The sequence below is a fragment of the Cyclopterus lumpus genome, chromosome 10 (assembly GCF_009769545.1).
Source record: "Cyclopterus lumpus isolate fCycLum1 chromosome 10, fCycLum1.pri, whole genome shotgun sequence".
Lineage (NCBI taxonomy): Eukaryota > Metazoa > Chordata > Actinopteri > Perciformes > Cyclopteridae > Cyclopterus > Cyclopterus lumpus.
This window is the reverse complement of record NC_046975.1, coordinates 11,360,873-11,387,741: the sequence shown is the minus strand read 5'-3', so window position 1 is coordinate 11,387,741 and position 26,869 is coordinate 11,360,873. Positions and strand designations below refer to the sequence as shown.

The 26,869-nt window shown below is 41.2% G+C and overlaps 1 protein-coding gene across 1 annotated transcript in view; it reads left to right on the top strand.

Annotated features, from left to right (window-relative positions):
• si:dkeyp-44a8.4 (collagen alpha-1(XXIII) chain) overlaps positions 1 to 25,689 on the top strand; it is a 109,295-nt gene extending 83,606 nt beyond the window's left edge. The window contains 28 exon segments of the mRNA XM_034542931.1: positions 4,124 to 4,150; positions 4,236 to 4,262; positions 6,614 to 6,640; positions 7,531 to 7,557; positions 11,361 to 11,435; positions 13,134 to 13,250; positions 15,389 to 15,415; positions 15,534 to 15,560; positions 15,717 to 15,770; positions 15,857 to 15,916; positions 16,391 to 16,435; positions 16,523 to 16,600; positions 16,787 to 16,810; positions 19,231 to 19,275; positions 19,731 to 19,775; positions 19,868 to 19,948; positions 20,034 to 20,087; positions 20,244 to 20,309; positions 20,413 to 20,439; positions 20,524 to 20,583; positions 20,665 to 20,736; positions 20,836 to 20,862; positions 20,983 to 21,036; positions 21,133 to 21,219; positions 21,444 to 21,542; positions 22,488 to 22,526; positions 22,702 to 22,710; positions 23,299 to 25,689. Of these exon segments, the coding sequence (XP_034398822.1) occupies positions 4,124 to 4,150; positions 4,236 to 4,262; positions 6,614 to 6,640; positions 7,531 to 7,557; positions 11,361 to 11,435; positions 13,134 to 13,250; positions 15,389 to 15,415; positions 15,534 to 15,560; positions 15,717 to 15,770; positions 15,857 to 15,916; positions 16,391 to 16,435; positions 16,523 to 16,600; positions 16,787 to 16,810; positions 19,231 to 19,275; positions 19,731 to 19,775; positions 19,868 to 19,948; positions 20,034 to 20,087; positions 20,244 to 20,309; positions 20,413 to 20,439; positions 20,524 to 20,583; positions 20,665 to 20,736; positions 20,836 to 20,862; positions 20,983 to 21,036; positions 21,133 to 21,219; positions 21,444 to 21,542; positions 22,488 to 22,526; positions 22,702 to 22,710; positions 23,299 to 23,349 (1,431 nt within the window). The 3' untranslated portion in view covers positions 23,350 to 25,689.
• Positions 25,690 to 26,869: the final 1,180 nt, after the last annotated feature.

Sequence of the window (26,869 nt, the reverse complement as noted above, 5' to 3'; positions counted from 1 at the left end):
GTCATTATAAAGACTTAATTAATCCCTTCTATCCAGCAGTATATAAAACTAGTCCCACCTTTACCGGCTGCATCATTAACATGATGTACACGTCAATGCATCCATAATTATTATTATCCATTGCTATCATATTATTTGGAAATTAGCCATTTTGCTTAATGAGTATGTTTACTTTTGGTACATTTACTTAAAAATAAAATGTTTATTGCATGACCAAGAGTATTTCCACTGTAGAATTACTACTTTTACTTGAGTGAAAGGTCTGAATACGTCTTCCAGCATGAACCAATTGTCATATAAGCTATGTGCATAATTGTGTGCATGTTTACCAGTGTGTGAGTGTGCATGTTCTTCACCTCATTCAGGCAGCACACACATGTTTAACAGTTGTTAGGTTCATCAGACTAATGCATGCAGCAGTCCACTTCCATTGAAGCATTAGTTATGTGATAAACAGTGTTAATGGCATGTGGCCTGTGTGTACCTCAAGCATAACGCCATAAGTGTGTGTGTGTGTGTGTGTGTGTGTGTGTGTGTGTGTGTGTGTGTGTGTGTGTGTGTGTGTGTGTGTGTGTGTGTGAGTGTTTGTGTGTGTGTGTGTGTGTTTGTGCGTGCTGATGTATGTTTTTTTCTCCTCATGTAACCCCTCTCACTTCTTCCTCTCATAAATCACAGGCGAGAGGTTTAAGTTTCAGAAAAGAGCCTTCACTGTCAAACAATCAAAGTCAAGCAGGCTGACAGAACAGTGCAGAGGGGTAAACACACACCAGTTGATTCTCATTTGAATGTCCTGCCACTGGCGTGTTTATACAAAAGTGCCAGTCTGTGACAGACAGCGGCCCTCACTCAGCAGAAACAGGCCAAGGCCTCTATTGTTCAGCCTTCCAGGCCGCTGAGTGCAGATTAAAGCCAGACAGTCACCCGAAAACATGTCAGTAATTTTCTGTCCCACACACAGCACTCTGGTATGCTTTATTGTGCTGACTTAGAGTGGAGCTCTAACCCTGTGGCAACACGAAAGTAAACAGAGAGGGGGGACTGAAACATATTCACCAGTGGGTAGGTGGACCGCTGCGAGAGAGGAAAAGGTATCAAAGGAGGAAAGTAGAACCAGGGGAGTGGAAAGGGTTCGCTCGCTCTCACCATCTTCCTTCATTTTGACGGCACATGGTTTAAGCTCATTGAGTCTAATGTGAGCGACACATAACCATGTGTGTTTCTGGCTGAGATGTCTGCTCTGATGTGCAGACACCAAGTTTTCAAGCAGCATCCTCAGAAATTACACCGTGCAGGATAATTACCAGTCTGCACCATAGGGAGTACAATAAAGACAGCAGAGACACTCCTCGCCATGTTTCATTGGGATTAAGACACACATGAGCATGCACACACACGTACACAAACATAGACCCAGACATATGCCCCCCTGCAGGCCAAGTTATTTTCCAGAAATGTGTTTAAAAGCCATCTAATTGATGGGAGTCAAAACATTTTAATTTTGTCTCTACTGAGGGACGCTGCAGGACAAGATGGCGACGTCGACTAGAAATAAAGAGCCTCACTTACAGGGAAAAAAGGGGTTGTCTTTTTCCCACACATTCACTTGAGGTTTTGGTGGTAATCTCTGGCCTATTTTTTTATTTTCTCAACATTAAGCTTGTTTTTTTTCTATGTTACTCTAGCCGTCCTTTTATTCGATGACCTGATCCATTTGTTGTTTTAGACTGAGAGATTTTAATATTGCTTTTTTGGTTTCGGCCTGTTCTATTTGTATTTTTTTTATTTTTTTTTCAGCTCTTTTGCATCTTTGACTATTGTGTATACTGTAGGTTTGCACCACACTGCCACACAGTGGCTCTTAAAAAAATACAGATATTTTAAAGTATCTCATCTAATCAGTTGTAGAAGAGCTTCCTGGACTTATTGCTCCAGGTAGCTAATGCTGGGTCATATTTTTGTCATAGAAGTTTGGTCATAGAAGTTATGTATCTACTATATACTTCTAAAGGATGCAAACTGTCAGCTGCCAGTTATTAGATACATGATTTTACTGTTGAGAAAAAACCCTCCCTTGCACACAGACACACACAGCTATCTTATACCTTCTGCTCACAGGCCACTGTGTGGCTTGTTAGCAGCCATAAATCAGTCTGTTTTTGCTCCGGTTCAGACTTTGCCACAACCGATGACCTCACCGTATACACCTCATCTACTCCTAACTCTACCTTATAAACGCTGACAGATGCAGAGATATCACTGCATACAAACACACACACACACACGCATAGATCCAGAGACATAGACACAAATACCCGGGAAAGCTCACTGTGACATTTGTAGGCTCATACCTGCATGCCTGACATGATGAACACAGTGTGCTGCATTTAATAGAGTAGTGAAACTATAACCTGCTCTGTTCTGTATGTAGCATCCAGCATTACATCCTTACTCCTTGCACTGCTCTCAACTTCAGTCAGGGGGAAGTTATTGATTATCTGACTAGTCCCAGTAATTTTTTCCACTACTGCTGATTTCACAAGGGACCCGATATCAAAACGACATCAGGAGCCTCCAAGGCGTTTTGCTGAACTTCTTATAACCCTCTTTTATACAGACTAGCCAGTTACGTTTTTAAAGAGGGTTTATAGCCATAGCCGTCACATTACAAGACTAAAGAGGGGCCGCAGATACGACCACATGAACTATTAATGAGAGCAGCTCCCGAGTATCATTGCCTCCTTGCTGCTTCTCCTCTTTCCTCCATCCATCAAAGCAGGCAGCGATGACACCGGTAGGTTTTTACGACAAGATCTCAGGCCGGATAGCACCCAGTAAAACAGGGAGCATAAGAGAAAAGCCCAATTAATGAAAGCCATCCAAGGACAGAAATGACAATTGTTGAAGATGGTTTCCAGTCTGCAGAGCAACCAGGACTGTGAGCGGTTGTGCAACTCAACGACTCAAGGGATCCCGTAAAAACTGTAGGCTTAAGTTTGAGTGCGGCTATTAAGGAGGAAGTCAACATTAGCCTTTACAACATACATCACATTTAAGTGTTTTAGGGAAGTTTGATCCAACTGCTCCTTCAAGTTTAAATAGGGATCTAAAGGTTTGGGCCTTTGAACTGAAAGGCTGTGTTTTTATAGAGGTAAACAAGGTGGACCACTCCAACTGCTGTTTCAGCACTTGTGAGGATGGACGGGGACTTTAATCGTGTTTAGCTGCCTGCTGGATTATCTCATCACCACAAACACACAGAGATGCGGGAGATGTGGCGTTGTGTGAAAGAGTATTCCATCTGGACCAAATCCACCCTGAGTCTATTATGTTGGACACCGCACTCTAAACCTTAGAATAATTACAAACCACCTGGAAACGTCTTATTATTTGAGTCTCATTGTACACACAGACACACAGACACACACACACATACACACAGAGTTAAATGGGTGCAGTATCAAACATTTGTATAAAAAGTTCTTAATTTTCCTACTTTTTCATCCAATATTTGCAGCTGTTTTCTCTCCGTTGTTTACATGCATGCCTTTTAATGTCCTCCCTTGAAACGTTTGTCTTGCCAAATCCATTTAACTGCTTTTCCTAACCGAAGATCACTTACTTTGTTATATGGAGATAAGACTCAGACGTTAACAATACTAATGAATAAAAGCCTGGAGGGGTGTTGTCAGTGGATTTAAAACAAATGGTGTCTTAGTCATGTTTTTTGCTCAGACTAACAGACATTTTTGGAAGGATTTGGAAATAAATGTGTTGGAAATATAACTGTTTCTGAGACGAAAATGAGAAGGTTGATACCAGTCTGATATCTGTAAAAAGTGTACTAATCAACACAGTATATCTCGTCTGTTTATAATGTACAAAAGCTGAAGAGTAAAAAAGATATGTGGTGGTAGATTGTTTCCTTACCAGTCGCAGTGATTAGCTAAGCTAACTGTTCCTTGGCCCTCGTTCATGAGACTTAAGAGTGGGATCAATCTCATCATCTATTTCATGTCATAAAAGTGAACAATTATATTTCCCAAAATGGCAAACTATTAATTGAATGGTTCTTCGTTGCTCTCGTTTGTCTTTTCATCATTTCTCTTCATCTCTCCTCCAACAGGGTCCTCTTGGCTTGGATGGGAAACCAGTGAGTATTCCTGTGATGAAATGTGTAAAACCTGCTTCAAGTGACTGACAATAGTTTGACTTTAACTCTGTGTTTCTCCTCTCAGGGTGTTCCAGGTCCCAAGGGAAGCCAGGTACACCATCACACACGTTTTGTTTTAGTTTTCTAAATTACACTAAAGCATTTAATTCTCTAAGAATCCAGGTGGGTATGTGACCTGTAAGACAGGTGATGGTTTGCTAAACTTCATCAATCATCTTTACTTTTCCCAAGGGGACATTGCAAGTGAGTGAAAAAAAAACACGGTAGCCGTCTTGTTTCTTGTTCCACCTCTTAAGTCATCCCAGGGCTCATAGCCACGGGGGACTCATGGCTCAACTGAACCGGGTGCTGAAATCCCCTTTGCACTTCACCTCTGAGTCCCATCCATCACTTTTCCCCTACCCTACCTCGCCGCGCCCCCAGACACACCCAGGTATAGCGTGGAAACAGGCGAAGCAGAGCGAATGTGTTACACACCAGTGAGAAAAGTCAGAGAGAGAGAAAAGAGTTTACAACCTCACAGAAGCTCTTTAAAAAGTCATTATGGGACCCCCTCTAACCCCCCCCCCCCCCCCTCCCTCCCTTTGCCCACGAGAAGAACGAGTCATCTGCTGAAAGGTAAACTCTTCACAGCTTAATGAGAGCTGTTTGAAAAGCTCCTCTCCAAACACCATTAAGCTGTTGTTTCCTACAAAAGGAGAACTCAAGCTGAGCCTGTCCTTTAAAGAGGACTCTCCCCATCGCCGAGCGTATGCCGTAATAAAACCCCAGCAGGTGTGACACAGACCACGTGACCAGGGTCGCCTGAGTACACAAGGGATGCTAGGTGCGATGAAAACAGGAGAATAAAGGATGAAAGCAGTTTGGTTTGTTGTTGGATGACGGCCAGGGGAGTCAAAGGGTTAGTCTCCAAGAATAAATAGAGTTTAAAGGAACATTGACGAGATAAGAGGGAGTTCAACCACCATAAACTAAACTAAATGTCATGGTTATAGATTAAAAACAAGGTCAATATTTAACCTTTTATCTTCACAAAAACAGTTTTTCCCACTTCTAAAATCACATGAAGAATAGAAGAATAACTTTATATTTATTTAAAGCTCATGGACTAATTTTTTTTTATAACCTTTGTAAGCATAGACCCAAAGTTATTGACACAAATATCATTCCTGCCAAAAGCATTACAGATGCTATTAAAACCAGGGTAAAACTCTGACATCAAAAACTAAACATTTGTAATAAAGTAAACTTCCAAATGTAGTTGCTCAACATTTGTTATCTCTTTAGAAACTTTGGGATCTCAACTAGAAATTAAAATAAAGTTGAAGCTTGATTTGAACAATGTTTGACTGACTTGGGGAACTAGGAGATTAAAGAGACTGAACTGAAATTACACACCTAATACTACGACTACCTGCAGGTCACTTCGTCCTCCTCCTTCATATCTTCTTTCCATGAACAGAAGCTTAGAGCAGAGCAGGAGATGAGCTGCTGCTCCTTATCATGTCGCTAGTCACGTTAACTCACTGCTGCTCATCCTCTGCACCAGACCCCCCTCCTCAGATACATACTGGGACACAGTTAGAGCTCCAGTCCAGACAAAACGTCTGACAGACAGTGAAGACGAGAGGAAATGTGGATCAAATCAGAGAGGGCGGCTTCACACCGGATTGCATGGCAAATTTGGAGACTGAATCGAAGCAGAGTGAGGGAACAAGAGTGAAATACAGGAAGAGTGGAAATAATAGACACGTTAGAGGATAGAGTTGTGAGAAAAGTGTCCGGGATGTCAGAGGTGAGAACTGCTCACTGTAGTCACTTTTAGAGACTGAGATCAGAGACAGCCGTTCTCCCTGTCAATCTGCGGTGTGTGGTGCCGCCACACTTGGGGTCCTTGTGCCTCTGTGACAGGCAGGCAGACGGATGGCCGAGGGCACGGCACAGCCCAACTGACAGGGTTTAGCTCATCTGCAGGCCTGGTGTTCATGAAACAATGTCAAAGGCCCAACACACACTGTCACTTTGTGTAAGCGTCTCACATATACATGAGTGTATGCCCTGTGTTTTTAGTTAGCGTTTCCAGCATTCCACGTCTACTAAAACATCTTCCCCTCTGAAAGAAAGACGCAACAAAGGAACATGCAGCCCCATTATGTTTTATGTCTCAGCAAAACAGTTTTTATCTCACAAAGAGAAGCCTTGAAAAACCCGCTCGCTCCAACCACATGTCAGATGGTACTCTTATTGTGAAATATGTTCAGACAGAAGTGATTTGTGATTGAGAAGTCTCAATGACACACCTGCATGACTGCCTCGCCTCACCATTTGATTGAATGCTCCCTGCAAGCAGCCAGTTTAAGGTGTACTGCACTGTGCATGTTGCTCATATGATTTATTATTTATCTTGACCAACTGTCTCTGATTATCTCCTCCCTCCTACAGGGACCAGCCGGACCCAAGGGAGAAAAGGTATGGATTTCAACTGTCCTGCCAGACAAGTCAATGATTGCACTGTATAGATGTATTTCTCACAGGCGGACAGCTTCAGAAATGCAGGCACACACACACTTACACACAAGCTCACAGGTGTTCTCTGCAGCCCTCCCACGTTCACGTTTTCACTGCGCGCCCATCAAACGAGCCATAGATTACATGTAGTTGTGTATGAGCTCGTATGTCTCCGCACATTCTCACATCAAGGCACCAAACAGGTTTACAGGCCTTCCTCGGGGCTCGATGACAGCCAGATGTTTCCCCGCTCTGTGAACCTCTGCCCTGCCCGAAGTGACCGTAAGAGCTGAACGGGGCGGGCGGACGAGGCTGTCGCATGCGGTCGTTTGTGTACGCACCGTGTTACTTTGTGTGTGTGTGTACATTTTTTTTTTTTTGCACTCGAGCGAAAATTGTCCGGATAAGCGTAGCCACAAGAACAACGGCAGTAAACGGCATCCGTCGGAGCAGGATTCAGTTGGATGGGCGGGAATTGCAAATCATCATGACGGATGAGGCTGGGGTTTGGAAAATTGGCTCCCTTTGTGTAATCATGCTTGTAGCTCTGTGATGAGAACATGAACTCATCAGTGAACCAACAATCCCCAACAAGCACTCCTACTTTTACTTCCATCCCGTCCTGTCAGATTGTGGTGTATCAAATGATTTATGCAGTAAACGTTGACTTCCTGAGATGGTTTGGTACAAATGACCTTGGAGGCACTTCCTTCCCGTATTCAAGTGTTAGTTTTTAAGCCTTTCTGTCACAGTTGGTCTAGAGTAGCAGTATTGTATTATATGCCTAGTCCTGTGTGCTTTTACAGTGGTAATAGCTGCTGACAATTGTTATGTTCCTGTTTTTCTCCCAGGGTGACCAAGGAGACGTTGGTGCAAGAGTAAGTCATGTTTTCTGTCTTTGACTGAGATGTTATGACTTGATATGTTATGTTATGTTATTTTATGTGCATTTTAGCTGACTGGGCTGGAAAGGCCTTTCCTTTGATTGTCTTCCTCAGCAAATCTTTGCAATTTAAAAATCCTTCCATTTATATCTTCCTTACAGTTTTTGTCTTCTTTCTTTTTTTGGTCTTTCTCTGTCTCTGCCAGTCTCCTTTTTTGATTTGCACTGCTTTTAAGGTCACGAGACACTGTGATTTCACTTCGTTTTACACTTTATTTTGAAACAACTAAAGGTTCAACACAAAGTTTATGTGTAATTAAAGCTGGAACAAGCATTTACAAAATTTGGCATTTGGGGAAAAACACATTTAGATTCAAATAAACAGATTGATACCTCTCAACCACAATGCAGATACCTGGCTGTAACCACATCTGCAGCTCTCTATCACGTATACGTGCAACTGACTGTCTTAGGTCTGCAGCAAGAAACCAACACCAACGCAGGGAATGCATGCAGCTTTATTCAAACCCAGACCAGACAGAGAAACAGACCATCACAAATAGGAAATTCTAGTTTTTACAACATCTGAAAAACTACTAATCATTTCCCTGTTGTCGCGCTGGGGGGACTTTGTGCATGTGCAAACAGACAAACGCATCTGAACATGAGTTTAAGTCACATTGTGTTCTCCCCACATGACATTCAACACTTGGGCTTTTAATAAGTCATAAGAAAGTCTGTTTACCCTGTGCCGCTTGCCCAGCAGCTGCATCAACAACGCAGTCCGCCTTGTGTGATGAGTTTTGAGTTGGCCATATCTCCAAAGCCAGAGATGAGAAATGATGATATTAAAAAATGATGGAAATACTTAAACGTCACCATCAAAACCCAATGGTTGGGACGGTGCACCACAGCTGCCATCTAGTCTCACCCAAACTATGTTTTCTTTTTATTACGGAGTAACCTAGCTCTTCATCTGGTCTATGTTGTCTTTTCATGTGATATCATTCCACCCACTATGAGATCTATGTAATTATCTCTTGTTTGATTCACTGTGGTTAGAAAATATGCCTCTTTGAAGAAGTCTAGAATCCTCACACTGGTGTGAGGATTCTAGACCTGATATTAAGTGTAATATCAGGTCAAAGTCACATTTACTCACCTGAGGTAATTTATGCATTGTTTGGGGTTTAAACTCAACGATTCAAAATCATTTTCTCTTTGATGTTAAATTGTAGAAACATAACGTAGAACAGAAATGATTAGTCAGTTGATTGATACTTTAATGTAACAATTTGTATAATTGATATAATTGACTACTGACAATAGGGAATAGGGAATAATAATATATATATACAGTATATATATTAGTCAATAATTTCCATATTGGCAGTGGCCTGTAATATGAGAACCATAACTTCAAGTTTAAAAAACGCACAAATAAAATGTGTATAAAAGCCTCTTTAAAAGCCACTTGCTGCTTGTCTTTATTATTGTTAACATTCTTGAGAAAATATCCTTCAAATGAGCTACAGAATAATAAGATGTGTGGTCATAAATCGTCTAAGAGTTGGATCATGGCAATATTGGCATAACAGTGTGTGTTACAAGTATTGGAATGAGACTGAATGACTATTGTTTTATAGCAGAGCACAAATCGATTGTGAATTTGACAGGGCTATTTATGATGCGGCTCAGAAATATAACAGAAACTCCTGATTCCTTTCGAGGTGTACACCATTTGGTTTCCCAGCTTATCTCCTCAGATTTTGAGTTGATAGTTTGTGCAAGAATTCAATCTTTTTGGCATTATACATTACATAGTTCTTCCAAATAGCAAATATTGCATTTGGACAAGGTTTCTGGAGCTTGGAAGTCGTCGGTTAAGTCTGTACCCGAAAAAACCTCAGTTTCGCTTAGAGAAACAAGCTTGAATCAAAACAAACCCTGCAGCTCCTAAAACTACTGTATTTATGAAAGAGGTTTGGCATCGGGGGTCCATTTTCATAGATATGGTTAGCAAATGAAAAGTTTTTTTCTTTGAATGTTTAAAACATGATTTCTCACCAGTTCAATCACTGCCGATAAAAGATGTAGCAGTGGGAGTATCATCATCAGTATATAAGCTCAGTCATCACCTTGCCCTGATATCAACATTGTACGGTGATTCACCTCTGAAATCTACGAGAGGATGAGAGAAAACATGTGAAAACAGGAAGCAGCCATGAATCTATGTCAACCCGTGACTTCCTGTCAATTCATCATGTTCAGTGCACTGAGGCTGAATCTGGTCCCAGAACAGATTACAACATGGGTGTTAAAACACAATCAGATGTAAAAGAACCACCAAAAACATATTAAAAAAGGCCATGTGTGGTGTTGCATCTCAAAAAAGCAACTTTTATTGAAAGGCAAAAAGACGGTAGCCATTTTTCCCAGGCTCCATACTGTCAAAAACATGTTGTGAATGCATGTTTAAGTTTGTCTGGCAGCTTAGTTGAAAGACAAGCCACGATGGGAGTTTCATCTCCAGCCAAAACCGCCTCTTGCCTCCCCTGGAGCAGCTACAAAAAGCCCATGGTTAGACGGGGCTCCGAGGTTGAATGGCTGATTGTCTTAGTATCAACCGACGGTCTGATGAGAACAAGGTAAAGGAGAAACCAGCTGTGAAACAGCCTATTCTCTTATGAGAGGTTGAAGGAGCATATGTGTGCAGTATGTGGTCTCCATGGTGGGAACGGTGGGAATGAGTGATTGTGACAGGGGGGGGGGGAGGGAGGAGTGTGTAAGCAAAGAGAGGAAGAGGAGGGGTCTACGGTGTCAGAAAAACCTCAGCTATCCAGCGCTCACCGCAGCCCGTTAACGGGAACCTCATGAGTGGACGAGCATCTGCGCTCTTTCTCTCCCTCCTATCCCCCTGCTGTTATTCCTCCCTCCTTCATTCAATGTGTTTTTGGAGGGAACTCAACCAGAGAAGCGACGCAGTGCTCCGAACTTTGTGACGGCAGACAAACTCTGCTTTTTTCAGCTTGGCAGACCGTCATTAGGGTTACTGTCTGTCGGCTGAGAAGAGCCAAGCCACCTCTGTTTGGTTTGGTCACAAAGGGACGGAGGGGAGACATTAGATGAAACGCACACACAAAATTAAATACATGTTTGAACAAGAAACCCCAAAGGGGACAGTTACTGGGTCTTGTTTTTGATTTTGCAGTATTTCTCACTCTTTATGTCTCACTATTTGCAGATGATGATTGTTCATTCTCAAATGTATATCTCGGCATGCCCTTTTCTACCCCATTGGTATGCCACTGTAAGTTATTCACCTTTCCCGTTGTCACTTCCTCTCTTCAGGGCCCTCCTAACTACGGCACATATGCAGGTCTGCACAGTAATCAGATTCTCACCGTCAAGGTTTGTTCCTCCAAGCAAACTGTCGCGTAGTCCTCCCAGCAGCCTCCGCTCTCTGACAGGCTGCTCATCTGTCGCTATCGCTGCAGACAAATGGGCAAAACGCCCTCCTTGAGCTTTCTCTTTTGGCTTCCAGCTTCAGCGGCCGCTGAACTCTCATCTGTTTTTCTTCCAGCAGTTATTTCCCTCTTGGTTGGATTCTCATCTGCAGTCTCTTTATTAACGATTGGTTTCTGGTTTCTCTTTCCCCTCTCGTTTGTCCTTCAACATGTCCCCCCCCCCCCCCCCCCCCCCTCCACCCCACACACACACACACCTCTCTTTTTCCACTCTTTCCTTTTTCCTCCTGTATTTCTACTTCTTGTCCCTGCCGCACCTCTTGCATCTCAGATGGTCTTTCCCAGATATGACCATGGCTTTCTCTCTGGAGAGCAGTCCGGTAGTTTTCAGAGACGCTTTCTGAAGGTACACCACAATGCATGTGTGCACTTTTAACACTTTAATTAACATTCGTATGCATGTTTTGATTAGCAATGCATCTCCCTTCTTTCGTACTTTCTCAGTTATGTTGCATTTCATTGATACCGTGGTTTTTTTCTGAGTGTGCTGGCTTGTTTAGTTGTGTATGACTTATTCTGTTTAATGGTTTATCAAAGTTCTAAAGCAGCCAGAAATGTATCAAAACATCTTGGAAGATGAGGCACACACATTTCAGAGAGACTCCAGAAAGGTGTACTTCTCATTACAAGAAGGATAGAAAAGCGTTGTTGGTGACAGTTACATTGAAGCCTTATTAGCTTAATAGTACAAGAAAATAAGGTTTTCGTCTACTAGTTGAAGGTCTCGGTAATATCATTTTCTTGCTCTACTATGTTGCTTGCCACAACGAAGCAAATGCTAATGTTCATAGAGATGAGTGAGTACAGAGGAAGTGTCACCATGTGACTGTTGGGACAACAATGGGCCTTCAGTACATCCCCTTCTGTGGGGACTTCTAGGACTTTAATGGTTTCTGTTTGGCCTAAGCAAGAGAGTGGAAGTCATCAAACAAGACATGACCCCCAGTTGGATGTAGATCCAGTGATGAAAGGGTATTTGATAGTCAGATGATACTCTGATATTGGTTTTCTGAATCATAATCATAAAAGAAACACTTCATTCAACAGATGGCATTGTCCTCAATTAACGCTTTCTTGTATGCAAGAGTGCATTTGTCAGACACTTTGTCTGACTCACCAAAAGAGGACTGCTGCTATTGGCCAACTCCAGTCTCCAAGTGTCCCTTTTTAAGTCTCCATCTATTGTATGACATTGGATGACTGGAGTGAATTTAGTTACTAAGCTACATGCTAATGCTGGAAAGGTTTAATTAGGATTTTGAATGATGTAGAAAGGCCTAAATGATTTCCATCCATCCATCCATTTTCAATACCGCTTATCCTCATTAGGGTCGCGGGGGCGCTGGAGCCTATCCCAGCTGACATAGGGCGAAGGCAGGGGACACCCTGGACAGGCCGCCAGTCCATCGAGGGCCTAAATGATTTATTAAACTAATTATATTTAAGACATTTAAAGGCTATAATCCACATTTTTATACCGACAATGAATTAGATGTCTATTTATAAATTAAGTCACTCACAGTAATGAACCCACTGAGGTCCATTAACCTCAGTTCTTATCAGCTCATCTTTTAGCTCATTGTCCGGTTATTTTCCGACCCACAACCATTAGCTTTGTTTTCTGCGGTTTCAGCTGTTATTTATGAAAAACTCTTTAATCCCACCGTATGCCAAGCACAAAACCAGAGATGGACAAAGTTAGTAACTATCTGCAGGAGTATTAAGCAGCTAAACTGCAGGTTTCTCCCAGGAGTTAGTGGAAACTAAAAACAGAGCTAAAAAAAGGGTTAATATTGGACTTAGATGGACACGAACATGGCTCCGAATGAATGCAGCTCCAGCATTGCTACTTGTAAACCAAAGAGGTTTAGGCCTGCCCTTGACAATTCTGATTGGTTTAAGAAATGCAGTAATGGGTTTAAACCTACGCTGATACAGACCAAGATAGACAATACGAGACAACATCTATTAAGACATAATGCTTTTTCATGGATAAAATATTTCTTCCCCTAATTCTTCTGTGTTTTCTTCTTTTTTTTCTCAGGGTGACCAAGGCCAGGCTGGACCTGCTGGTCCTCCTGGTCCTCCAGGTCCCCCAGGTCCCAGAGGCCCCCCTGGGAACACAGGCAAGGACGGGCCACGTGGCCCTGCTGGCGAGTCGGTGAGAGCTTCTCCTCATGCATCACAAGAGACAAATGTATACCCACAACATGAACCAATGCACCCATACACAGCCACACTTTGGTGCTGTTATTCTCGTCCTCCTTTATCATTCTCTCCCTTTTGCTCACCCTCTAACTAAGGTCACACCACAAAGAATGCAGTCATGTAAAACATCAGGAACTGCCGTTACCCCAATTGTGTTGACCTGGTGGGTTCAAGCCCAGGTTGTTACAGATTGCAAATATGTGTGTGTATGCTGTGAGTAAATGTGCATTTATGCACATATATTAAGGGGGTAAGTGCAGTGAACCCAAATCTCCATTCTCCCTGGTTTGCCAGTGAGCTGTGGCTTACCTAAAAGCTTCCAGAATAGCAACTTCTCTCCTGGCCTCATCTGGTTTGTGTAAGAAAGCAGCCACAAAGTTCCCCAACATGCCCCCCTTTCTCCCACCCTCCTATACCACGACTGTGTCGCTGTGCACCCCTGAAACAGATATGGCACTGCGGCGAGTTCATGGCCAGTTTGCCGGCCTCGCCAAACAATAGCTGTGCTCCTCGCCTAAGACAGTTTATGTTTCTCTAAATTAATGTTCTGCTTCCCAGAGTTTAGTTCATATGCAGTGGCAGCATAAAGCTGTGGCTGTAGGATGGAAAAGCGAGAAAGAGGCTCGGAAGGTAATTGTTTTTTAACCAAGTGATGGAATGAATTCGGTGTTACCCTCAACTGGCACAGGGCAGCGAAGGGATTCAAGGGAAAATGTGGGTGTCACAGTGGGTGAGTTGAGAGATTACACAAAAACGACAAAAGAGAAAGCCCGCGCAGTTCAGAAAATATATATTCTTCAAGTTGATTAAAAGCATTGCAAAACTAAAACAGCAAAAACAAAGCGTCACTAGTGGCACTTGGATCAGCTCCATGTTGAGTGGGCTGAGCAGGAGAAAGCAAGTGAGCCTGCTCAGCATGGGCGTCCTTAAACCATCGTTGTTTGTTTCTTTAAAATGGAAAGCTCAAACAAAGTTGCAACTAGTTTCTGCCTGATGTGTAGCTACATGAAACTCCTGTGGTGGATGTGTCCGTATATAAATGTAGGGTTCTTCATATGTAGAAACGTATCTGACATCAGAACTGCTCTCCATCCATCCTTTGCGCTCAGGATAAAAAAAAGTACTAAAAAAATGATTTGCAACGGTGATTTGTTTCCCGCTGCTATGCAGGAAAGATGAAGGAGGAGGTGAGAGGGGTGAGAGAAGAGTAAGAATGAATACATATAATAAAAGAGGACCACATAACAGTAGAGAGGATCAGGACGACAGTTTGTATGTGAGGGCAGAGAGCAGGAGGACGAAAACCAGCTGGGACACTTCGAAGTACCTTCTGCACATTATTTTTAAAATATGAGGACAGAGTGGAAGGCTAATAACCAAGTTATAGCATGCTTTTATTGCAGTGCAGTGACCGATCAAGTAAACACATCAACTTGGTAGTAGGGTGTGTGAGAGAGTGTGTTGCACAAGATCCCAGTAAGTGGTCTCGGCCATGGATGACTTCATAGCAGATGTTGAGCTGCTCCAAGCAGACGTCCACCTGGCCCTCACAAACAGACACGATAGGTCTGTTCACCTAAACAAGCCACCAAACCACCGACGGACAGATGCCAAAAAGTGGACATGGAATACTCTCTCTGTGTTTGTGTTGGCTTATCGCTCATCATCATACACCGAGTTCTGGCCAGTGCTCCGTACTCATCTCCTGCAAATGGGAAACATTGAAAATGTGATGACGCATCAAAGGAAAAGGCAGCAGAAAGTGTTTTAATAATTGTTTTTTCTCATTTTGTGTTTTGATGATGCTCTTGGAGAGCGCTATCTAAAACACCCGCAATCTCTCATAGGAGTTCAATTGGGTTGAGATCTGACTGCGACAGCCATAGCATATGAAACCATTCATATCTTGTTTATATTTGTCACTTGTCTGGAGGCTAAGTACTCTGGCTCAGAACAAGAACGTGCTAAACTCAAGTCCATGCACTCGTCATGCCTTGCTAAACACTGACATCTAGTGGCGGAAGTGGTTTAAGTCGTTAGTAAAGATTTATCTCCGGTCTCGTCACTACGTTTCTCTTCTGTCCTCCTCAGGGGTTTCCAGGTCGTGATGGCGTTGAGGTGAGTTCAGATCAAATCCAGTTCAAGCCATCTGATTGTTGTTCATGAATTATAAGTCTGTGATTATCATTTCTCTGTATCTGGATAATTATGGTAACCAATTAAATTTCTGCTTCAGGGGCCACAAGGATTGCCTGGGAAGCCGGTATGATCATTACTAGACATCTGACCTTGAGTCAACTCAATTTACTCACTTCTTGTTTTCCTCAAGTGTCTTGTAACATTCTGCTGTTTGCTACAGAAGCATCATGTGACCAAAGGTTTGCCCTTTTGACATTGATGGACTTTTATGAATTGACAGGGAGTAGATGGTGAGTCCGGCTATCCGGGACCACAGGGTCCTCCAGGACCAAAGGTACAGATAAGCGTCACTCGTTAAAGTATTTAAATGTGTCTGTCTTTCCGTGGATTGTGTTGAAGGTTTTCTGTGTGTGAAAACAGGGCGAGTCTGGTATCGGAGGAAAAGGAGAGAGGGGCATGGATGGACTCCCGGGATTGAAGGTAGAAAACTGATATGAAATTGCATTTAAACACAAATCCACTGAAATATGTTCAATAACCCAACACTACCTCACTACACTTATGTGCAATATGTGCCATTTTCTTACTTAAAACAATATAATTTAAAACTGTACCCCAAACTGTACATACTAGCACCTCTCTTGTCCTTGTACATAGTACCACCCCTCTGTATACATCACCACTTCTGTACAGTGTTCTCTTTTATATCTTGTATTTTTCTTTTCTTTCTTATAATATTATATTATTTCTGAAACGTTGACTCGGAGAGCCTTGCATAAGAGTTCCAATGTGTCTGGACTGTTGGTCCAGGCACAAATGGCAAATACAAATCTTGAATCTTGAATCTTGAATCAATACTTTTCTGAGCTATAACATTATTTCTATTTAAAACAATTCAAATATCTATTGTCTGAGAGAGTTTGACCATAATATGCCATTTGTGTGATCAAACAGGGAGACAAGGGGGAAATAGGAGAGCAAGGACAACAGGGAGCCATGGTATGTGTATGAACAGAAACACTTGTATTGTTATTATCTTCAGTTGTTTGTGTGTCTCTCGTTCATGTTTCTCTGTCTCTGCCTCAGGGTTTTTCTGGTGAAAAAGGCGCAACGGGCTCCTCAGACATCATCGACTTCAACGGGAAGCTTCTAGATGCTTTCCAGGTGAGTGATATGAAAGCGTCAATGACACCAGATATACATGGTTGCGTCCATCAGACATTTATCACTGAATCTTAAGTTAGGCATCAGGGGAAACTTAAACAAGCCCAGAAATGGTAGCGTGGTAAGGAACACTATTTTCTTTTCAAAACCGCAAAACTGAACATGTCGCCCTTTTCTTCTTGACAGGCCATCGACACCATCAGTGTTTCGGTAACCTGCCGCTATTTCTGCATGGTTTTGGTGGAGTGATCAGTAACTAACACCTCTAATGATCACACAGACTTGCAAAAACAACACAACCCGTGTGTATTCGCATCTTATCACACCTGTCTCAGCCAGTGGATCTGTATGTTTTGGTAGATGCCACCCAGAACTACATACTTCAGATGTATTGGATCTCCCTCTAGAGGCTACATCTAAAGAGCATTACTGAATGTCCCAGGCTCTCTGGCGTATTCATTTGGGATGAAACACACAGCCCCAGCAAATATAGTGCAGCTGTGCTCTTCTATCAGATAACATGCAGCCTAAAGAAGCATGCTCAATCATGCCGAGAAACCACCAAACCTTTTGTTATACTGTTCTGAGTGTGTTTTCATGCAATGTTTCCAACATGCCTCACATGGTATGTGGCTGTAACTCGCTATAGTGCAGCATGGTGTTTTTTTATATGCATTTGTGTTCCACATAACCGAGTGCACAAGGGGAATGCATTAGAAAGGAAGGAAGGGGAACCCCTCATCGCCACAGTCTCAGTTACCGTGCAACATGCTAATAAGAGATGACTATCTCTGCAGTGGAGTGTGTATTTGATTAAAAACCACTCTGCACCAGGTCCCCTCGGACCTGATCTGAAATGGGCTCCTGCATGCAAAGCTGTAGACGGCAGCGTGAGACAGTTACAAAGAAGTCTGTGCAAACACGAACCTGAGATCTTATCAGAAGCCTTTGGCCAACGTGGGTCAGTTGGCACGTAATCACACGCAAGGTCTCAGCTAGAGTTATATCCATCAAGCGGGGAGTGTTCATTGGCCACCCAGCTCTTGTTATGATCTATTCACTTGTTTGTGTGAAGCCGTATTGGTTTATTCTGTGGTAAAGATGTATGTGACGTTGAATTTGGTTAGAATTCTATGCTAAAATTGGTTGCCTGTTACTGTCATTAATTGTACAACTTTTTGTATAATTATTTGCATGAAAAGCCTTCACTTTCAATTGATTGAATATCTCAGATCAAATAGTTGTTTGTAGACATCTATTGGTTTCCATGGTGAAATGGACGATAAACTAAAAGTTAGAAATTTGACAAATCCTCACAGAATCCTCGTGTTCAAACATGGGTTGCTCTGTTATGACTTCAAGATGTCTGAGGACTTTAGAGGGAGAAGTAATAAGCGTAACGTTGAGTATGTAGAGATTACGTTTTTTAAGGCGCTTCCACTCATCAACCGGCATTGAAGACAACATGGAATATGCTATTCTTCATCCATGGTGTTACATAAAGTCAGGTGACTGTTCCTCCTCCTTGTAAACGGTCTCATCCCGCATCAAAACAATCTACAGAACATGAGGCCAGGCTACAGTTGTGTACCACAAACCACATTCAGCACAATCTTTGTAAGATGAAATTGCTTCAAGTTGGTTGTGATCAGTGAACAGAGAAATCATCGGCTGTGATTACTGTCAGGCCTGCGTTGGCCCATGTTCAAGCCTTATGGTGGAGCTGTTCCACCGTTGTGATAAACAGAGTAAACAGACATACATATACAACATGTCTGAAAAGGACAGATGTAAATAAAGCAGCTATAATCTGTATGTTTAAATTAAAAACGGATCACATGACTACATGTTTGTGAAACGGTTCATCAATGGTGACCAAACCACAGAGAGTCCTCTGAGCTATCTGAGCTATCTGAGGTCCAGGTCTTTGTTTGCTCTTTCCAACCCGCAGCTTTATTATTCACTCTCACAGCTCTCATGTTTCTTGCCACAACAGAAAGACATTTTCATCAACCTGGCACATGTTCCCCCATTGGTACGCAAGAGAGTTTTTTGGCAATGGTCTGGTATTTAAGGTAGTTTGACTTGTTCTTTCCTCGCCCACATTCCCCAAAGACCTGCCCTAGTCTGCCTCTGATTGGCTAACATTTTGTTAAGTTTGTTGCGGACGAACATGCGGGTGATTTGTAGGTCAGATGTGGATGTTTTCATAATGATGGCAGCCTTGTATAGACCTCTCATATGTAATTACAATTTCATGGTTATGGGAGAACTTTTTTAAAAATGTTTTTTTAATGTTACTTTTATGCACCTTTCCTTTATGGCTGGAGTAAAATTACAAATGTGTAAGAGATTCACATGTTGTCATAATAAAACTTTGACACATCGATTAACAGGACAGTTATTGAGCATCCATTTCTCAAACATGACTCCAAAAGAATGCTAATGTTGCTCCATATTTGCTGGATGTGCAGCAAATATCAACTTAAAAGGTGTTGATGTTGTGTTTACAGCTTCTTTCCACTGCCCCCAAGTGGCCAAAACATTATTGCAAGTAATTCTAAGATTAGACACATCATAAAGACTATCTGGACATGTATATCTTTTGCTGAATTTCTTTCTCTCTGCAGGGTCCACCTGGACCACCTGGACCGCCCGGCCCTTCAGGGGAAAAGGTAAGGGCTGAATCAATTAATTATTATAACTTAATCTTGATATGACTTCTTCCAACTACAAAAGCAGTTCATTACACATGCGTTATCTCCATAACTGATGCATAGATGTCCGTAGTGTCATCAGGTCCTCCAGCAAGAACCAATGGGAGAAGGGCGCTTTTTTCCTATATTAATTATTCTAGAAGCCAAACGTATTTGAACAGATATTATCCTTGTATGCAAGACAATGGCAAACACACCACAATAAAAAAAATGTTTTTACCAAATATGTCATACACTGTATACACTGGTGAGAATAAAAGATACCACCTAAGTCTTAGAATCTCTGTAATCCTACCAGTGCACTGCCACCAGATAATAAAGGTGCTATACTATAAATCAAATTAGATTGTGTGTTAAAACCTGAGCCAGTCATATTCATCAATTTCATCTTTTCTCTGCTTGTCATCTTCTAGGGTGAGCTTGGTTTACCTGGGCCAGCAGGAATCGATGGGGAGAAGGTATGGTTGCAAAATTACACACAGACGGACTAAATGTCTTATAGCATTGTTTATGTTTATTATTGAACTGACTCTCAATTATTTGTCTCCAGGGACTTAATGGGGACACGGGTGAGACAGGACCCCCTGGTGAGAGAGGAGGGAAGGGAGAGATGGGGCTCTCTGGGCCTGCTGTAAGTAGTAAACATGTTTCTCTGACACACAATCAGTGGAAAGTACATAAACAGCTGGGAGTTCATCTTGCTTTTTGTGGGTCAGGGTATGGATGGATACAAAGGAGAGAAAGGCGACTGCAGAATGGAAGACAACCTGGTTAGTGAAACACACATGCAATACAACATTCCCTCATGAATGTGTATCAGATCAGTGCAGACAACGGCTTCAAGGACTGTACCAGTAATTGTGTGTTTTAGCCCATTTGATACAATTTTGTAAATCTCTGACTTTTCTAATTGCGATGGTGTTCAGGTTCAGATGATTTCGCAGCCAGGCCCACCTGGACCACCAGGGGTCCCCGGGTCGCCTGGATCTATGGTGAGTACTTATAATCTCTCTCCAAATTCAGGGAGAAGCTATTCAAGTCAAGTTTGTTGTTTGCATCTGTAGCTGCTCACACTCACTCACACATGTTTTTCAGGGGCTGCATGGTATGCCTGGTCCTAAGGTAAGACTGCAGGAGCATATACTGGATGTGGTAAAGGCTTTGACATGTGGTTTGGTACTTAATGTTCCTGTCCTTCTAATGCAGGGTGAGCCTGGATTCGGGATGAAGGGAGATAAAGGGGACTCTGGTGCTCCTGGATCCAGAGTAAGTGACCCATTATTATCATAATAAAACATGTTAAACCTCGACATGGCACAGGGATGATAATGTACTTTTTAACTGCAGGGATTAGACGGTCTCCAGGGCACAACTGGGCCTGCAGGGTTAGTAGGTCTTCCAGGTGCGAAGGGAGAAAAAGTAAGCACCTGATCACCTCCCTTAATGTCTTAACTAAATGTTGTATTGTCTTCAATAAACCACTCATTATTATTTATATCTGTGAATGTGTGTTTGCAGGGCAAACATGGGGACCCTGGACTAGACGTGAGTCTCTCGCTAGGATTCAGTCTTGACATTTTCAATGAGATCTTTTTCAATTGAATTGGACTTGAATCTGTGTCCAGTGATAATCTGCCTTTGACCTGTTTGTGCTTCTATCTCCAGGGTTTCCCGGGTCTGATGGGAGGGAAAGGTGAACGAGGGGAAAGAGGAGACAAGGTCAGTTCAGAACACAAACATATATATTATTATCTTCATTAAAATACAATCGATTTAATTTTCCTCAATGTTTTCCACCTTCATCCTCACGTTCAGGGTGACCGGGGATCAGTGGGAAAGAGGGGTCTAAAGGGCCAGAAGGGAGAGCAGGGTCCTCCAGGCCTGGACCAGCCCTGTCCTGTGGTATGTCACTTCCACACACACAGACACACACACACACACACACACACACACACACACACTCTCTAAAACTGCACATTATAATTGATTTAGTTACTACCACTGTCCTCTTACCTTATACAGTATTTCCCTGCTTCCTTTTCTCAACACTGTTTCTGTCATTTTCTGTGTGTTTCTCTGAGTTTCCTCCTCATTGCTGTGAATGTGTAACTGGCTCTTGCTGACAGGGTTTCAATGAGAGTAAAGATGTGTCTAAGGAGGCAAGGCTTTCTTCTCCTCCATCTCCTCTTCTTCCTCCTTCCGGCCCTGAGGCCCCCTGTCCTGTGGTAGAGTATCTCTGTCTTCCTTCCTCCTCCTCCTCCTCCTCCTCCTCCTCCTCCTCCTCCTCCTCCTCTTGCATCACTATTTATCCATCTACTGTTGCTATTTTCTAATCAATCTCTCAAACTCTATTTTACATGTTATGTTAGTCACCAACTCATACTACATGTATGTCTAGTTCAGAATTCACTATGAAGAGAGAAATTCACAGATAATATCAAAAGGTTTCAATACTAACTGGCTGCGGGAAAAGACTGTGTCTACTCCTGATATGTCTTTATATTACATCTTTGTTTTAATGTGTGAAATAAAGGGATGGAAGATACCTGGTTACAAAGATAAAACATTATTCTAACTGCCAAATAAACTGAAAGAAAGTCTACAGTTCACCCACAAAAAGAAGCATATAGAAATAGACGCATACATAGAAAACAAGTGATTGCCACCATAAATCAATAGTTCTGTTGTTTTTTTTGTATTTGCACCACTCACATATCTATTAAATATAAGGCTGCAGCTAGTTAGCTTAGCTTAGCATAAAGAGCGGCAGCAGGTGGAAACTGTTTGCCTGGCTCTGCCCAAAGATAAAAAGTTACTGCCCTCTTGGAATAGGGGAGTGAGTGGAGGGGTATCAGTTGGTTGCAATCTCCAAATACACAACTGTATGCCACAATATCCTACACACTGTCCCTTTAAAAGCCAGTCTAGCTATTTCGTCTTGGTACCAGTCTTTTTGCTGAGCTAAATGAACGGCTACCAATAGTAGCTCTTTATTCAAAATGTATACATATAAAGATATGAGAGTGGTTTCAATCTTAATCTAAATCTCTGCTGAGAGTGCACACCTTGGACATTGTCACAGGTGTCACATGACTGTAAGGTGTGTTTAAGCATGCATCACATGACATTTTCTGTTTTGTAAACATTCCACTGCTGTTTTTTCTCTGCAGGGACAGGATGGACTGCCCATACCAGGCTGCTGGCACAAGGTGAGTGTTAAGAGGTTATTTTAAAAATATATTGTTAACTAATTAAAGGAGGAGCATTGTATTATGATGGCATCATCAGAGGGTAGTAAAAAGCTAACACTATGTGCAACCAACGCATACATTAATAATCATAGTGTTAGTATTAAATTAATTGCTTGACTCTGATTTGATACAGGGACATTTTGTAAGTATATTAAAGTGTGTGAGCTTGTAATCATAAAGCATGAGTATTTGAGATCAATAGTTATTTATGTTTGTATTTTAATTTGGTATGCTACTAATAATGTATCCCTACTATTCTTCTTTTGCAGTGATGACTAACCAGCAGCATGGAATCTGTACATATTGATATGGTATATATTGCAGTTGAATACTACACCAACAACCCACTCCCTTTTTTTTCTTTTTTTCGTAAAACATTTTATATAATATATTGAGATTTTTTTTAACAAGGACATTTTTGAGTCTACAGTATTACAAAAAAATGTTTTAACTTTTGAGAATGCAGCTATGGTTTTGAGAAGGAGAAACTGAACTGGCAGTTGGACTTTGAAGGACAGTCCAGATGACAGTGCTGGAGTGCCTTGACAGTCTAGCGATCTCACTAACAAAGCCTGACTTGCTGCCTGATGGTAATCATGAACGTTGCATGGATATCATGGTGTGTGCACTCACTCAGTCTCACGGATGCTTGGATCGATGGACAGATCTCTTTGGGAGTGGAAGATGGAGGAATGTGGGTCAGTACTCTCTTCTCTCTGTTTTCTAAAAGGAGGAAATGGCGAGACAGAAGCTCAAACGCAAGCGTCTCTCTCAGCCCTGAATGGGTGTGGGGCCTGGTGGACAAAGGACACATAAACAGGCAGAGAGCACAAGGGGCAGATTGGCCTTTTATGAAGAAGACTGAGCCATGTAATGCCTCAGTGACATAATAAACCCTCAGATCCTCCGTCATGGAAACTCTCCAGTAAGGGGGGCGACGGAGAACCCTGCATTTCCACACTCACCTGAGAAGTAAAGACACACCTGTGGCTGATGATGTTGCACAATAGCTTCATAACCAGTCGAAGTTATTTGGGAGTCACTGATGTCACTGGCACATAAGGAAGGATATACTGCACAGATACTTTGAACAAGTTGTGGGGATCTCTTGTATGGCTCTTTCGTAAAGGCTTTCACTAGTTAAATACATGATCATAACAAAGCACGGTGGTGTTTAGCATCCCGACAGCTGTATCACTTCCTCACTGAAAGCTCAAATTAAAGTAGATTCCTTTGCATTTACAATAAGCAGTTTTAATAGTCTTTCCATTTGAACAAGCCACTCAGAAAAGTCAGTAAGTCTACCTTTTTAAGACTTGCACTTGTGGCAGTGGTGACATGTTTTCTTTTGTTATATTATTACCAGTTTTTGTCCAGTTACAGTTTGCATTCCTGTGCATTGACATGTTTGTGGAATATATAGATTGTGAAACTTCAAGGCCAGATTTGAAGCAACTATTTACAGTATTAGTAATAAACCAGTGTTTTTTTCTTGCCTTGACAAATCATTGCCAGTCAAATATTTTCTATAATGTTGCTGCATTTTAACTGATTATTATCCTTTAATCACTGATGAAGACATGTTTAATTTACTGTTGCCAATTTGCTCTGGACAGTGTAAGTTCTTGCTGCTGACTTAAACTTGTGTTGTTTGTTTGATATTGTTTAATCAATATAATTATTTGAATTGAAGGACTAACAGATTACAATATGAAATTTGAATCAAATGTATACACAACCATTGTTTTTGGGGTAATCTTTTTTTTCAGCAGTACACCTCTGGACAATGGTTTATAACTGTCAGTTATTTTTGCATTTTGAGTGTGTGATTTTTTTCAATTATCACAAAAACCTTTTAAGTCTTTACTATCAAATGACTTTTACTGGTGTGTTTTGGTCTTTCGAATACATTTTTCTCAGATGGAATAATTCCATGGTGCTTATATACTTTAATGTACACATTTTAAAGCTATACTCTGCATATGCAAAAACACACACATGTCCACAATAACACATGTATCATTGTTTAAAGGAATGTTGAACATAAATGAAACTTGGGTTTACTAATGTACTAATATCAAATATTTGGCTACATATATACAGGACAGAGATTCATGGAATCAATATTTGGTCCTCTTTACATGGACAGAAATACATACACCTGAATGGAAAATTCTGGTTAAGTTTCTTAGAGGATGTCTGTATAATCTAAATAGATATTAGTTGAACTTTTTGATACAATATGAATAGCATTAAGCAATATATTCTGGTCAATCGCTGGGCATGACTGAGGATCAATCATTTACAACATCAGAATGTTGTTTATTTATTTTGATGATCTATATTCAACATGGACATACAGGCTGCTAAACATAGCTAATTCCAATTATAGTAGGATTGTACACAATATCTTCAAATTAATCGGAGGAATACAAATATACATTTATATGGATATATGTTATTCCAATGAGGTACTCGTACCAGAAGGATAACAGTGTTGGTTCATAGTTTCTACTGAATCCAGAAAACACACAGGACATTAGTTATGCTGACTAATGGTGTCAATTTGTAAATAAACATATCCACTGGCTCATATTACGTCCCAATGATAGAGACCAGATATCAGTACAATGTGGAATTACTGACATCACTCAATTTATTTCCATATCAGTGGGATAAATATGATGAACAGTGCTGCATCGCTCATTTATACAGTTAAAGGTATTCTATAGACCTTTTCTATTAAAAACCAAACATGTAAAGGAGTTGCATTTCATTAAGATACAATAGAATAGCTGGCATACAAACTTTATTTGAAAATCATTCAAAAAAGGTTTGTTGAATGAGAAGTAACTGAAAGCATAATTTCACTGGAAGCTGATGGTTATCTGCCACTTAACATTATCATATGTGTTTATTTCTTTTGCAGATTCTATCAATTTTAGTTGTACGGCGTAATGGAGTCAGTAAATGGCACAGTGTCTGAATACAGTTGTGTGTTTTAGTCATACTCAGTATCACAGTACTAGATTGATTTTGTGAGAATTACTTTGGTTGTGTATTTGGTTGTAAAGGAATGAAGCTATTTTTGTAATTACTTGTCTAAAAATGTAAAACATGAAATGTGGTCAACTAAACATGTAAACTGAAGTAAAATCTACAGTCGTATGTTGTTTTTGTCCACTGAATCAGAATCATGTAACAATATTCAGTTTCTTTCATTTAACATTAAAATATAAAATCAAGATGTTCTGCCACCCCTCCCTCATACTGCATGTATGAAAAATGCAATTATTAAACCAAAGAAGGAAAATTAATTTGCCCAGAGAGAGAAAACACAGAAGCTGTGCAATGTAACACAGTAGAGACATACCATAAAAAGAACCCTACCAGAACATATGGTGTAATATAAAGACAGGCATGTATTGTAATACATATTTACGCAAAGGGTGTCCTGTGAGCTCAAGTTCATGCAATACGTTAGAAGAGACAGCAGCTTTCCTCACAGCATTAGACTCTTGCAAGACTGAAAGCAACCAGTTGAATGATTACCAGTGAAAAAATTGGATATTTCCTACATTTCTAAAGTTGAACAATCTCTTCAAATATGTGGCACTATACTTTAATACACCTTAGAATAAACCTTAAACCAAACACTAAGAGTCTACAGCCATAGCAGCGATGTGAGGCTGTTCTCATGGACAGCAGTGCATTAAAATGCTGACACCACCATGCTAACATGCTCACATTGACAATGGATATGCTGATGTTCAGCAGGTAATATTCATGCTCACATTTTCTAATAGCACAAAACACAAGCTAAAGCTGAAGCTGATGGATAAGAATGGCCTATCACAAACCAAAGTATCGTAAACATTATTATTATTATTTTTACCTGATAAACGCCATAGGAAAAGTCAGGGATCACCAAAGTTATTATATTTCATCCTTAGGGGAACATGTTTGTCTGTATCATATTTGAAGGTTGTCCACTTCATTAGATATTTCATTAAAAAACTTTCCATGAATGCATTCTGCTGAATTGAGGTTGTTGTTGGCCTCTGACGCCCTGTGGAAAGCTCCAAATCAAAAGTTAGTTAGTTAGTTAGTAAGTTAGTTAAAAAACAACACAATAAAACACTGGCAGAAAGTATCTTCTGGCTCAAATATGCCTGGCAGTGATATTTTTTAAGAATTTTAGCATTTGACAAATCATTCCCATATGTCCTCCATTGTTACAGTTGAATGAGCTCATTGTTTCTAAGTCTGAACAACATTTTACACAAGTGGTTGCAGTTGAT